This window comes from Dipodomys spectabilis, unplaced genomic scaffold (assembly GCF_019054845.1).
Source record: "Dipodomys spectabilis isolate Male_0828 unplaced genomic scaffold, ASM1905484v1 ptg000147l, whole genome shotgun sequence".
In the NCBI taxonomy this organism is placed as follows: Eukaryota; Metazoa; Chordata; class Mammalia; order Rodentia; family Heteromyidae; genus Dipodomys; species Dipodomys spectabilis.
The window spans coordinates 14,219,659-14,234,257 of NW_024870824.1; the positions used below are offsets into that span (position 1 = coordinate 14,219,659).

At 39.4% G+C, this 14,599-nt stretch overlaps 1 protein-coding gene across 1 annotated transcript in view; it reads left to right on the plus strand.

Moving 5' to 3' along the window:
* The window catches only part of Stk32a (serine/threonine kinase 32A), a 123,814-nt gene that overhangs the window by 86,958 nt on the left and 22,257 nt on the right, over positions 1-14,599 (plus strand). Inside the window, exons 5-6 of the mRNA XM_042692129.1 lie at positions 5,649-5,686; positions 13,446-13,535. Of these exons, the coding sequence (XP_042548063.1) occupies positions 5,649-5,686; positions 13,446-13,535 (128 nt within the window). The remainder of the gene's footprint in view (positions 1-5,648; positions 5,687-13,445; positions 13,536-14,599) is intronic.

Below are 14,599 nucleotides of genomic sequence, written 5' to 3' on the forward strand. Positions count from 1 at the left end.
ATATATTTTCATACATATATGAATACACCTTATATATTCTCTCACATATATTCTCTCAATGTCTTAATGATGACTAGAGTAAGGGGATTCTCAGTGATAAAGGAATAAACTGAAGCCATACAACAGTCAGAAAGCTAAGGATTCTGAAGGAGCCGATGCTGGTTTGTTGGTTTGGGTGTGCTGATGCTAATACCCTGGCTCTCCATTGTCATACACCCATATTGGATTGCATAGTGAGCAGCTCAGTTCCAGGGTAGGTTCAGTGAAGGGATGTAATTAGCCTATTAAGCTTCACTAATGACTTGTAAAGTCACTGAAGTGAGAGTGGCAGGTAGATTAGTTCCACCTCGGAACTTTCCACAAGAGGCATTGAATTGCTACCGTTCTGTTTCCAGTTCTCACAGTTGGAATCAGCTGTGAAGAATACAGCTTTTTCACAAGTTTGGGTTTTGTCAAGTCGACATGCAAGGAAAATTTTTCAGAGAATATGTGTTCCTAGACTTTTACTTTACTGCCCATAAAATTCGTAGGCCTTCTCTGAAATCATAAGGTTACCTGTTAGAAATTAGTTGTCACTTTTACTTTAATAAACAATTATGTACTTATTAAAAGTCACTGATTCTCTTTTCGGGGAGGGGACTTCCCAACAGTGAATATATTATAACTGATATAATATAACTGCTTGGGGGCTTGGTTTTGCTGCTCTTGTTAGTGCTGTTTTTGTTTCACAGTGTTTAGTGATGTAGGAGTTGAGAAGTCAAAGGATTCAGTCATTCATGTGTATTTTGTTTACTTTCTTGCACTAAACTCGGGCTTGAACTTAGGGACTCAAGCTTTTCACTTGGCTTTTCCACTCAGGTCTGGTACTTTACCATTTGAGCCATACCTCCACTTTCTCATTCACTCATTTTTATGATGATCATTTACTGAAATACTTGTTCTGGGGGCTTTTGTGAACCCCAGTGGCTATATCATTGAACAATACTGCAAAGATATCTTTGCTCTTGCAACTTTTGCCTTCTAGTGGAGAAAAGTAATAAGTCAATATATACAAAAGCATCAGGTGATGAAAAGCATTGTTCTAAAAGCATTGTTCTAAAAGTTGGAGAAGGGTAGGTGTGGGAAGGTGACTTTAGATTGTGTGGTTGGAAGAGAACACAGATGAGACATTATTTTAGCTGTGACTTTAATCCCAAATGGAAGCCTGACATACATAAGGGCCCAGGGATTAGGGCTGCAGCATACACGGTGTGTGGCCGACTATGAGGTGAACTGGAATGCATCTGGCACAATTTCAGACTAGAGAGGATGGAAGCCTGGCTATAGTGGGATGAGAGGGCAGTTGTAATTTCTAATTTTTCATTGTCGGTAACTTGATCCAGAGGTTTCTTTGTGAAGGAAAATGGTAAGCTGTGTGGGTAGAGGTAGCTTTGGAGAATCAATTATAACAAGAGAGGAGGAGATGGTGTAGGAGAAGGCAAGAATTCTTCCTGAGGAAAATCCATGAGAAGGACAGGATCCAGAGCCCAACAGAACAGATGCAGGGAATCTTTATCTAATAGAAGTAGAAGAAAGGTATTGGTAACTTGGAAGTTTGGCAGACCTGGTAGCAGATGAGTCCACAAATCATAGTTCTCTTATCTTTGTGAAGTTATGTCTTCAAATGAGAGAGTGTGAGGCAAGGATACAAGGAACAAAGCAAAATGTGGAGGGGTCATCAAGGAAGTATCACAGCATTGCCTGGCACTGCGATGCTAATTTGATTGAGAACGGTCGATATTGGTATACTTTTCCTTCTAGCGAAGTTCAGATAGCAGCAAATATTTGAGTAGGGGGTGATTTATTAGGGCAGTAGAACGGAAGCGTATTCGTGGAAGATTTTTACAAAGAACATTAACAATGGACATGGAAGGGAATGGAGAATATTAGAATTTTTATATATGAAGAAAATTTACAAAGTCATTGGTGGCCATTTTGTGTTCCATAAACAAGTTTGGAAATTGTATTGGGTAGAAGATCCTGGCAATCAGGGACTAGGCTCTCACGGTATTAAGAGTGGAGTAGAAGGAAAAGCACTAATGGCCTCAAGTTTTGTATGGAGCATCTATGTGGACCCTAAATAAACCAAGGATGATGACTGACAGGTGAGAGGGAATGTACTCATAGCTACTTGCTAATGGTATGTAGGATGTATAGTCCTCCACATATTATTTAAACAAATGAATTTGCTAGTGAATGTAAAGTATTGCCCTTTTCCAAGATCTTTTCATTCCTAAGTTAGCTGTTTAGAGCTTCCTATGTGTAAGGGGAGACACAGAAATGGAGGGGCAAAGGGTGAACAAGTGAACCAGTGGTACTCACTAGACACTGTGTTGAAATGCACTGTACAACTTGTGGATGGTGCTGGGAGGGAAAAACTGGGAAAGAGCAAGGGAAGGGGTGACATTGTCCAGAAAGAAATGCACTCTTTACCTGACTTATTTAACTGTAGCCCCTCTTCGCATCACCTTTATAATAATAGTAAGAAGAAATTTTAAGAAAAGAGATCCATGTTAAATTCAGGTCTGCAGTTTGGGGTTTGGACAATGCTTAGATGGTATTTCTGAACACGACTGCAAATCAGGATGTTTAAGATGATTCTTGCTGGTTCTAGACAGATTGCCTGATCCTGTCTGCAGAGTCTGAGGCCTTTGGGCTGAGCTGGGCCAGAGCATCCTCTCCGTCCATCCAGACCTAGTGAGGTGATTCCATGGCATGTCTAGGCATGTTAACACTAAGTTAAACTGTGTTACAGACAGCATTAATCGTTTTTGAAAAAAAATAGCTCTTTTCTAGTTAGATTGACTTGAAAAGGCTAAAGTGATGCTAAGGGAAAGCAGTGGAGCTGAAAGTCAGAACTACAAAACCTCTGCTTGTTCTAGTAGGAATTTTAATATAGCAGTCTATTTTCCTTCTTCTGACCCACGAATACACAATTTTATCACACTGCAATTTTCCCTGTGGTGACTTAGAAGTTACCTCATCACAGGTTGGGAAAATTGTGTTGATAGAATCTAAGCTTATGTAACTTATTTTTTGCCCTAAAATCCACTTTTTCTCTTCCAGTTTTATTAGATGCTCCTCGTATTTTTTCCCTAATTTCATAGCAAAGGTGATCATTTATCAGTTGGTACCTTCATGGCATAGATAGATCTTTCTGAACCCTTCTGATCATTCCATCTCTGAATCAGCAATATCTCCCTTACCTTGGTCTCATCCGGATAGTGACTTACCAATGCAGATAAATATTGGATGAAGAAATGAACATGAGTCTGAAGTGAGAAAGCACATTAAAATAATTGTTACCTCTCTGATCACTATATTACTCAAGTTTTATAGTAGCTTCTGGGAAAGTTCGGGTTATACAGACTGAAAAAATCAAGAAAACTGATTTTCAAAGACTTAATAATACATCATAATATGTCAAATCCACAGGTCATTTTCCCCAGTAGGGGCTTAAGTTCTGGGCCTTGTGCTTTCACTGATGTTCTACAAATTAAGCCATACCTCTACTTCCAGCTTTTTGCTAGATAATTGGAGATAAGAATTTCATGGAATTCTCTGCATAAGCTGTCTTTGAACCACTATTTTCAGATCTCAGCCTCCTGATCAGTTAGAATTTACAAACATGAGCCACTAATTCTGTGCTCAAGCATCCAAGGTATCTTGATTCTAATCTTGTCATACCATCATCATCCAGAGCCTCTTTCTCTCCTGGTAAACACTATGGCTGCTAGCTAGCTATAGTTCTGATTGAGGTGCTAGAAGTTTCTTGCCTGGCTTGCCACGTTGCACAGCAGTTTGATGATGGGTACAACATTCTGGCCAATCTTGTTGGGATGCACATTTTTCAGTGCGTTACAATTTCCCTGGTGTTATTTAGTAACCACCATGTGCTGTGAGCCTATGTGGTAGAACAGGACATTAATCAAGAAACCTCCCCTTCCATCATGGAGTTTATGGGCCTACGTGTTGTATGGAAAACTAAATCCATGTGATGAATGTTACTGTAGAAAAGGCAGCGTGTAGTCAGAGCACAAAGTGAGGGCATTTGACCTGGCCTTGGAACAGCATGGGAAACTCTCTACATGAAGTGAGACTAAGGATGAATCTACCCTATCTGAGGGTAGTGGTGAGAGGGAGGGCCTAGTTCAGGCAAAGAAACAACAGGGGTGATGGTGGAGGGTAGGCTTCACTGGAGAGCATTTGGAGAAGTCTCCAAGTATCTGGGATACAGGGCCAGAGTATGAAAGGATGAGTAGGTTTACAAGATTACAAGAGTACCTAGCCACACACCCAGTAATTTGAAGTCCCCTTGGGCATCCTTTTAGCAAAGGGTACACAGACAAAAAAATTGCCACAGATGCAGATGACGGCTCTAGGTATCTAAAATGAAGTTAAACACTCTAACAGACAAACACAGAATTTTTAGTTTGCCACCTGTCTATTAGATATGGCATGCACTTAGCTTGGTTTGTAAGTAAGGGGTTGTTACTCAGCTTGCCAGGAAATGAGGATGCTCACAGGCTTTGTCTGTATAAGACTAAGGTCACTTCTTCTAACAGCATAAAAGCCACTTGACCAGGCTGAAATGTGTTCCCCAAACCTCTTATAGACTTATTCCCTAATGGCTTTTGTGAATGTAAGCTGAAGGGCTTTAATGGCACATTAGGGGAGAGCAGTGAACATGCTAGAATGGAGTGTCAGACCTACCAAGAGCCACAGTGCTGTTTTCTGATTGAGGAGTCCAACCTCATCCTCATCTCCTGAGGACTTTAACAACTCTGTCAGTCATTGCTCTGCGTATTTGCCATCAGACCATTCCCTTCATTGGAAGGTAATCAATTTGTTTTTTGTGAAAAAAATTCAAGTGGTATGTGTTTAAGGTGTACAATATACGGCTTGGATAGACATAGACACAAGAAGAGGAGTATTATTGTCAAATTCTCACATCCATCTCACATGGTTACCTTTTACTTTGTGGGAAGGGTGTCTGAAATACACCGTCTCAGCACATTTCTCATATACAGCATAGCGTATATGTGTACCAGCACATGCAAGATTGGACCTTTTATCCAGGAATAACAATCAAGCAATTAGAAGCATTAAATCCTCACCTTAAAAGGTATCTCATCTCTGTGAGTTTAAAATGCAGCCACATTATAGATCATTTACCTCTGCTTAATAGAGTGAATTTATATTATCTATGTAACTGGGGTGACACATAGAAATAATGATTAATATTACTAATGCTACTTCATAGCAATTTAAGTCCTCTATATACCCTTATTAGACAAATATTTAATATACCATAGCAATTAGGAGTCTGAGATTTTAAATAAGAATGAGCCAAGTTCAGAGCCCCATGATCCTTGTATCAGCCCCATAACCCTGAGTCAAGCCTCATGTTTCTGAAGTATAAATTGGAAATGGTAGAGGACATTGTCTCACAGAGTTGCCCTGAGAATGGAATGCATGTGGGAGTGATGGAGGTCTGCCTCATTTCCGCCCTTGTTAGAGTGTCTTGAACACTTTGTATTTATCCTATAGTATCGTTTATTCATTTGTTTTATGGGGAATAACTTTCTCTTTTCTTTATGCTCCCCTAGGGATATGAAGCCTGACAATATTTTGCTTGATGAACATGGTAAGAGAATGATTGGTTTGTGATTAACTACACGGTGTGCGTGAGTATAGGACATATTGATTCTACCATGTCCAAGAGTAGTTTTTCTTGATTCAGTTGAGTTGTATATATAAACTTCATGTTAAGGGAAGGAGGGAAAATGTATAATGTAGAGCATGTAATAGAAGGAACTTTAGTTTTTTGTAGCAGGGATGTAGTCCAGCCATGCACCCTTAAAGAACATTATATTTATGTGATGAGAAAATCATTCTCTAATTAATTTTCGTTCAGTGCTGCCTCTTGGCAACCAGCTATCACAGTGGCTTTGTAATTGCCTTTTGGGCCTTGTAAATACCAAACAGGTCTCAAGCTCAGACTCTTAGGCAGGTAATATTATACATCCAATTATTGGTATTATTTTGTTTTCTATCTAATTTTCGGCATCTCTTGTTATGAAGGCAAGTTGATTTACATTTAAGCAGGAGTTATTTTGTTTTTTGCTCAAAAAATGTTTAACTAATAATGAGTCAGTTTAAAGAGAAGTATAACGCTGATGAGTAGTACATATAATTCTCAGATATAAAATTGACACAGGAATATGGTAATGATCACAAAGGTGGTAAATGTCTAAAGTTCAGGAAATGCTGACTGGGTATCCAGTCATTTTTTTTTTTGCCAACAATGAAATGAGTGGTCTATGCACAATGAAATGCAGTCTGTATGTTCTTTTTCTAATATTTACTTTCATGTGTGTTTAGAGTCATTGGTATCCCATTAGGAAGATCTCTATGACACATAGTTTGAATATTACCAATCTTATTTGGTAATAAGATCACTGTCCTTGCCTGGTTATGGTCTAAGACTAATCCAGGTAAAAGTGCAAGATCCATATGAAAACCACACTACAGCACTAAGAGCCAGAGTTACGGCTCAAGTGGTAGAGCATTTGCTAAAGAAGCATGTGGCCCTGATTTCAAACCTCAGTACTGTCCCAAACAAACACATCCATATCCTTTATTAAGAAAGCTGCTTGATTAGTTCTAAGTCTGAAAAGCTCTTCATCCATGTAAATTTTACAAACAGGGTTTACGAGTAGAACTGAAACACCACGTACTGTCCAATGGCTCATTATTTATTTACCCAGTTGAGTCTTAAATCTGGTTTGGCAAACTCCACCTGTGCTCAGAAAACGAAGAAACACTTTTGTGTATGACCTCTAATCTCAAAGCTCATGGTCATTATTTATTTATGGATTGTCTAAAAAGATTTTTTCCACTTGCTTCCAGTGCTTTATTTTTGCCTTACCTTTACTGCTTTTGACATTTGAGAACAGATTTCTGAATCTGAGAAATGTGAGCAATGGTGAGATTTAGCATGAAGGTGACTTTTATGAAAACACCAGCTCTCCTTGTTCTCAATAAGAGGCAGGATTGTTTTCTGTCCTGGTATAATAGACTCTATGAAGTTTATAACTGGGGAGAGATAACTTATACGGGCTGTCTCTTTGCAACGTGGACACAAAGTGCTGTGTGACCAAGCTTTCTGTCAATACATGACTACTTAAACTGAGTCCAGGTGGGATTTAGTCATCCTTTGTTCCCATAGCAAGCTGCCTTCCTGCATGACACCTGTTGCCCCATCATTTGTAGAGGCCCTGAGCCAAGACATAGAGATTGTAGCAACTAAACCCTTTCTAAGATGAATCTTCCATTCCAAGAACAATGCTGTTCATCTTAAGTCTCAGACATACTTTCATGAGGGCACACTTGTCCTTCGTTCACCTACTTCTTATTTTCTTGGCAATTCAGTGATTGTAGATTAGAAAGAAGAGCAAGAAACCAATTGGTCAGAGACTATTCACTAAGAGATTTGACAGGCTGGTTAAAGCATTATCTATGTCTTAGTTTCTTGGGGGAACAAAAGAGGACTTAACATCTAGGGTCATTGTAAAGACTCACACACACACACACACACACACACACACACATACACACACACACTTAGAGTGGTTAATGTAGTGTCTGCCATAAAGGAGCCACTCAGGAGGGTCGCATATGAGATCACTCTGAAGAAGTAGTAGGCACTTTCTGTTCTGTGCGGAGATGAAGCACTTCATCTTGTTCCCTGTGGCTTTGTGTAAAATCTCATATGCATCCAATCTTTATCAGATAAACTCTGTAAAAATTGAACAGTTACTTACCAAATAATTACTAGGTGATAATTATTTGGTTTCCAGAAGTAACAAACCAAAGATCTTGTGCTGACACAATGTCATTTAGCTCTTAATTTCAGGTAACTCCACTGTCTGTGGTCTGTTCTGACTTCCTCCAGAAGCACAGGGGTCCAAGACCACTGCTCGTGACATTTTACCCTGTAAGACTGGGGCTTTGTCACTGCGGAAGTCTGAGCTGTCCTCCCTCTGTGCCTGAAGGACAGTTCCTTTCCCTCAGATGCCCTGTTATTTCCATTGACCCCTTCCACTCTTGAGTTTGTTACTTCAACAATGAATTCAGAGGAGGCTTTTCTGTATTTTTTCCCATCCTGAACTCAACTTGAGAAGGACTGCTGTTAATAAAAGAAACAAAATTGCTTTGGAAGGACAGAACATAGATGGTATAGAAGCAAACAGAAACAAAATTGAGTCATTCTCTAAACAGTGTGCTAGGCATCCCTGTAGAGGAAAATAATTCTTTTGGAATTCCTTTTTATTTACATTCTAAAAAGTTAGGACTTTGGACATTGCTCAGGGACTGTCATGAACCACCATTTTTGTGTGTGTGTGCCAGTCCTGAGGCTTGAACTCAGGGCCTGGGAACTGTCCCTGGGTTTCTTTTGTTCAAGGCTTTTGTTCTCTACCACTTGGACCAAAGCCCTACTTGCAGCTTAAAAAACAAAAAAACAGTTTATTGGAGGTAAGAGTCTCAAAGACTTTCTTACTTGGACTGGCTTCAAACCAGAACTCAGTCTCCTAAGTAACTAGGATTATAGGCATGATGGGTGCCTGGTTTAACAAGCCACTGTTTTAAGGTCTTTTTATTGCCAAGGTGATGTACAGAAGGGTTACAGTTACATAAGTAAGGTACTAAGTACATTTCTTGTCAAACTTGTTACCTCTTCTCTCAGTTTTCTCCCAATTTCCCTCCTCCCAATCCCACCCCCTCCCCGAGTTGTACAGATCATTGCCAACATATTGTCTTGTGAGAATCTCTGTTGCACTGGTTCCCCCTTGTATTTTGTCTCAACATTCTGTTGTTCCCCTTCCCTTCCCTAATGCAGACAGATGTATACAACACCAGGTACCAAAATCAAATACAATGGCAACAGGGGATATACCATAGGGAGGATAGAACATACGAAAGAAACAAGAAATCACATAGTACATTAAAAACAACAACAACAAAGAAAAGCCTCTTGTGTCCATGTCTTGGAGTTCATTTCACTTAGCATCATCTTATATGGTCAGTTGTACATAGCTATTGAGCTATTCTGCTCATCTGCTAAGATTATCCTAGATGTATACTATTTATTGGAAATAAGAGAAACCATGGGGTCTATGTTTCTTTGGGTCTAGCTTATTTCAATTATTATGATTTTTTTCAAGTCTTTCCATTTCCTTACAAGAAACAACTGCCCCATTTATAAGTGGGCCAAAGACTTAAAGAGAGATTTCTCTGAAGAGGAAATAAGAATGGTCAATAGATGCATGAAGAAATGCTCAACATCTTTGGCCATAGAAGAAATGCAAATCAAAAAACTTTGAGATTCCACCTTACCCTAGTTAGAATGGCTATAGTCAAGAAATCTAATAACAAATGTTGGAGGGGATGTGGACAGAAGGGAACGCTATTGCACCTGTGAAGGGAGTGTAAACTTGTTCATCTACTCTGGAAAGCAGTATGGAGGTTCCTCAAAAGACTCCACAAAGAGCTCCCCTATGACCCAGCAATCCCACTCTGGGCAATTATCCGCATGACCATAAACAAGGCCATACTAAAGCTACCAGCACAACTATGTTCACTGCAGCATTATTCACCATTGCTAAGATATGGAACCAACCCAGATGCTTCTCAGTAGATGAATGGATCAAGAAAATGGTGTGTGTGTGTGTGTGTGTGTGTGTGTGTGTAAAATGGAACTCTATGCTTCCATCAGAAAGAACAAATCACTTTTAAGTGACTCAGTTCCTAAGCCCACCTGCTTCTAACTCATTCTGCAGTTCATCAAGTGAGAGCCAGCAAAACCAAAAATCAACATCAGACTTTTCTTGTATCTGCTATTGTGATTTTCCATGTGGGGCTCACCTTTGAAGCCATTGTTTGTCTTTTTTCACTCACACTTTTCCAATTTCATCCCAAATGAGCTATCACATTGCACCTTTTACAGTGGATTTTAGCAACTGAGAAGTTGCCTTTTTTTTAACATTACCTCTACACTCATCTTTCCAAATAAGCTCTCTATAACATCACGTAACTTAGATATTAATTCAGCACCACTCGGAGACTGACAGGATTTTGTTTTATCCTTATTGATTCATAGTGTTCATATTCATCAGAAAAACATTGACATTTAAAATGAGCTGGTTGTGATGTAGAGAATCTCTCCACAATGAGAATGAATATTTCTTGAGCATTGGCATTTGACATAAAAAATGTTTTTAATTTAGACTCTACCTGATACTAGTCTCCCCAAAGGTCTCATCCATTCATTGAAAGCCAAGATGGCATCAGGACTCAGGTGACTCATAACCTGCTGTCTTCATATGTTTTCACATGCTAGTGATACAAGCAGCCCATCCAACCCTATCAGTTCCATCGAGTCTAAAACCCCTGTGTTTTCATTAAATCATTCAGGAAATGAGTGCCACATCCAGAAGAAAAATCATGTCTGACATTTCAGAGACAATGACAACTATGAAATCGTGATTTATATTTCTTAATAACATTCCGAGTCACAAGGAGAAGAGGCAAGTCCTGTGAAGGAAGAACTGAGCCTTCTGTTTCAACAGCCTCCCCCTTGGAGAGTTTCACAATGTGTCTAAAAGTGAACACTGTCTTTTTGAAAGTATACATCATTGACCATACCGTACCAACCCCAAGATAATGACATTTAGTATGTCAGGGTAGTGCCTAAGGATAACAAGCATTTGCAGGAAAAATGTCACACATATATTCTAACAGCCTGCAACCAGCAGTTTTAAACACTTATGAAGGCATTGCAGGCTAATTGATTATGGTGTCCTGGAGCACAGGGACGATGAAGAAGATTCTGACTGAGCACAGTGCACAAGATGAGAGATAATGGCTGTGATGGTTGATTGCAGGGCCCTGTTAGAGGAATTTGGATTCCTATTAGCATACATTGAGAGCACCAGGGAGCTTCCCTGTGGTAATTCTATAGATCTGCACAGTGCACTTTTTTAAAATTTTATTTTCTTGTGAAGATGCTGTACAGAGAGGTTACAGTTACTGATGTAACTGTAAGGCAATGAGTACATTCCTTGTGCTTTGAATAACTCACTCCCTCAACTATGTGTCCTTAACTGCTTTCCACCTTCCTCCTTCCTTTTGTTGAAGTCTTTAGTACATTTCATTATGAAGTTTATTTAAATAGAGACATACACATGTGCATAAATATGCATATGTATATGTTTTGTATATGTGTATATTTGTGTGTTCATATGTATACTTTTATATATAATGTATATTTGATTCTCTTCACCCTCCCCCGTCCCTCCCCATTTCTTTCACTTTAACTGATTTCCTCTTTAGATAGTCTTCCTTTATTTCATTGATTTTTAGTGTGATCCTCTATCTCAAACAGCAAAGATTAAAAAAAAAAAAGGCAGAGTCTTCCTGCAAGGTGCTAGGTGATAAATCTGGGAGTGTTGGGGAAGTTTGATATGGCCCCTGGGAGGAGAATTTGATGTTATCTTCTCTAATTACTGGCCTATCTTATCAAACCTAGGCAAATGTAAGCCAGGTGCTGGTGTTGACTTCTTTAATTTTAGGTGCTCAGGAGGCTAGAGTCTGAGAATTACAGGCCACAGCCAGAGGAGGGGAAACCTTGGGACTGTTATCTGCAATTAGCCAGAAAAATGTCAGACATGAAGCGTGTACACAAGCCAAGTAAGATTACAAGGCCCTGAGTTCCAGCCCCAGTACTGACAATGAATGAATAAATTAATTAATAATAAACAAACAAATAGGATAATAATAAAAAGAGAACAACAAACCAAAAAATCTAGACAAATGGAAATGCCAACAGCTTAAGACAATTATGGTGCTAACAGCTCCTGTTATAGGCTTATCTTCACTGTGGGCATCTTGTATTGCCCTTTTCTTCTCTACTGCTATCAATGTAAGAAGGCCAGAGCACTTTGTGGGATTTATTTCCTAACATAGTTAGACCTACATTATACTACCATGTTAGAGCTGAGAGCCTAGATATTATCTTGCCTACTCATTCTTTTAAAAATTCTTATTGATAGAATGATTGATTGATTGATGGTACTGAGGATTGAATTTAGGCCCTTGTACTTACAAGGCAAGCACTACCATTTGAGCTATACCTCTACTTCCAATTTTTGTGATAGAAAGAGAAACTTAAGTTCAACTTGGGGAAAAAAGACTTGGAGTATTCTATGTGTTGGGATAGAAATCAGGGCAAACATCAGGTATACTGATCCCTAGACTAGTTGTCTTTATACAGCCCCTTTAAATCAGATAAGCTGATTTCAGAGGTGGGCACTGGTGGCTCACATCTAATCCTAGTTATTCAGAAGGGTGAGGTCTGAGGAGCAGGGTTCAAAGCTAGTGAGGACAGGAATTCAAGCCAGTGCAACCAGGAAAGTCTGTGAATTTCTCATCTCCAATTAATCACCAAAAGCCAGAAGTGGAGCTATGGCTCAGGTGCTCGAATACCAGCCTTGAGTAAAAAGCTAAAAAAAATAGCACTCAGCCCCTGAGTTCACGTCTCAGTACTAGTATGCTTTTTGTTGATGACAGTTATGTTGTCGGGGATGATGAATGGACAAGAAAATATTAATGGCGCTAAAAAATAAAGAAAAGGAACTCTGAATTCTTTCTTGGAAGTGATCCACACTATGCCAGCTTGTACTAATTTTGCCTTCCTTTTTTGCAAGATCCTCCTAAGAGATGCATAGAATTTTGATACTTTGAATAACTGTCAGCTGTCTCCCTCATGACGCCCATGGATAAGTAACCTAGACTGAGGCCAACAGATAAAATTTGCTGCAGTAGGGCCAGGCACTGATGGCTCACTCCTGTAAACTACTCAAAAAGCTGCGTTCTGAGGCTCATGGTTCAGATCCAGTCAAGGCAGAACAGTTGGAGAGAGTCTCATCTCTGATTTAGCCACAAAAGGCCAGAAGTGGAGCTGCAGTTCTGGTGGCAGAGCACCAGGCCTCCAAGAAAAAAAACTAAAGTGACAGTGCCCAGGCCCAATTACTGGCACACACACAAAAAAGCAGAAGTAGGATCTCTAGACCATAAGTTCAACTACTAAGTTTAAATCTTTCTATAGTTGAACTACACATTGACAAATCAAAGACTAATCTGTGTATTATATTCTGACTATTGGAGGATTACTGGTTTCAGATTACATTTGGCCTTGAGGGATAGAAGTAAGTATATTTTTACTGCCTGCACCAAGTTGCAACTAGCATGTAAGACCTAAGAGACTAAGCGTCAGTGAGAAGCTTATTGTAACACTTTGGTGAATGAGACTTCATCTTACCCCTCCTTCTTTTCTCCCTCCCCAGGCCATGTGCACATCACAGACTTCAACATCGCTGCCTTGCTGCCCAAGGAGGCTCGGATCACCACCATGGCGGGCACAAAGCCTTACATGGGTAAGAGCTTCAAGAATGGCCTACTTTTCTGAGAGTGAAGCTTTTGTGTCTCATTCCTGTACATACCACATTGAATCTGTCAGGTGGGGCATCTAGAACACACAATTGCCTTTCTGACTTTACCTGGGAGCTTTTGATTCAATGATCTGAGAACTCTCCATTAGCAAGTAGGGAGGGTGATGATCTTGACACAAGAGGGTCATTGATCACATTTGGAAAACTGGCTATTTCATGAACTAATTAAAATAGTGTTGTCTTCTTCCCACCCAGAATAGGAATAGAATAAATGGTGACTAACTCTATGTGCTTGAAAGTATTTTCAGATACTGGTGACCAGGAGTGAACAGTATACACAAGATCTCCACCTCATGGATCTTACATATTAGTGGAAGAAAACTCAATAATAACAGAACAACTGGGTGCTTGTGGCTAACACCTGTACTCCTAGCTTCTCAGTAGGCTGAGATTGAGGACTGCATTTAAAGCCAACCTAGGCAGGAAAGTCTATGAGACTCTATCTCAGATTAACCACCAAAAAGCCAAAAGTAGAGCTGTGGCTGAAATAGTAGAGCACTAGCCTCGAACAAAAAAGCTCAAGGATACTGCACAGGCTCTGAATTCAAGCCTCAGGACTTGCATGCACACATATAATAATAATGATTAATAATAATAATAGGGAGGGATAAACGCGGGAGAAAATGAGGAAGGAGGTAACACTGTTCAAAAAGAAATGTACTTATTACCTTATTTGTGTAACTGTAACCCCTCTGTACACAACCTTTACAATAAAATTCAGAAGAAAAAATAGTAACAATAACAATAATAATAGTAATCAGAACAAAAAGAGTGGAAACAGTAGGGTGTGACAAAATAATTGTTCTAAAACTTACATGATGCCACATTACATGCATAAGATGCTAACGCATCCAAAGTACTTTTGCAATTACAACTTTATCTTCCATTTTATTGCCACAATACCATAAGTTCTTCTTTATGAAGTATCGGAAATGTGAGATAGCTTTGCAGAACTTAATTTATAGTAAGATGTGAAAGAGGGTTAAACA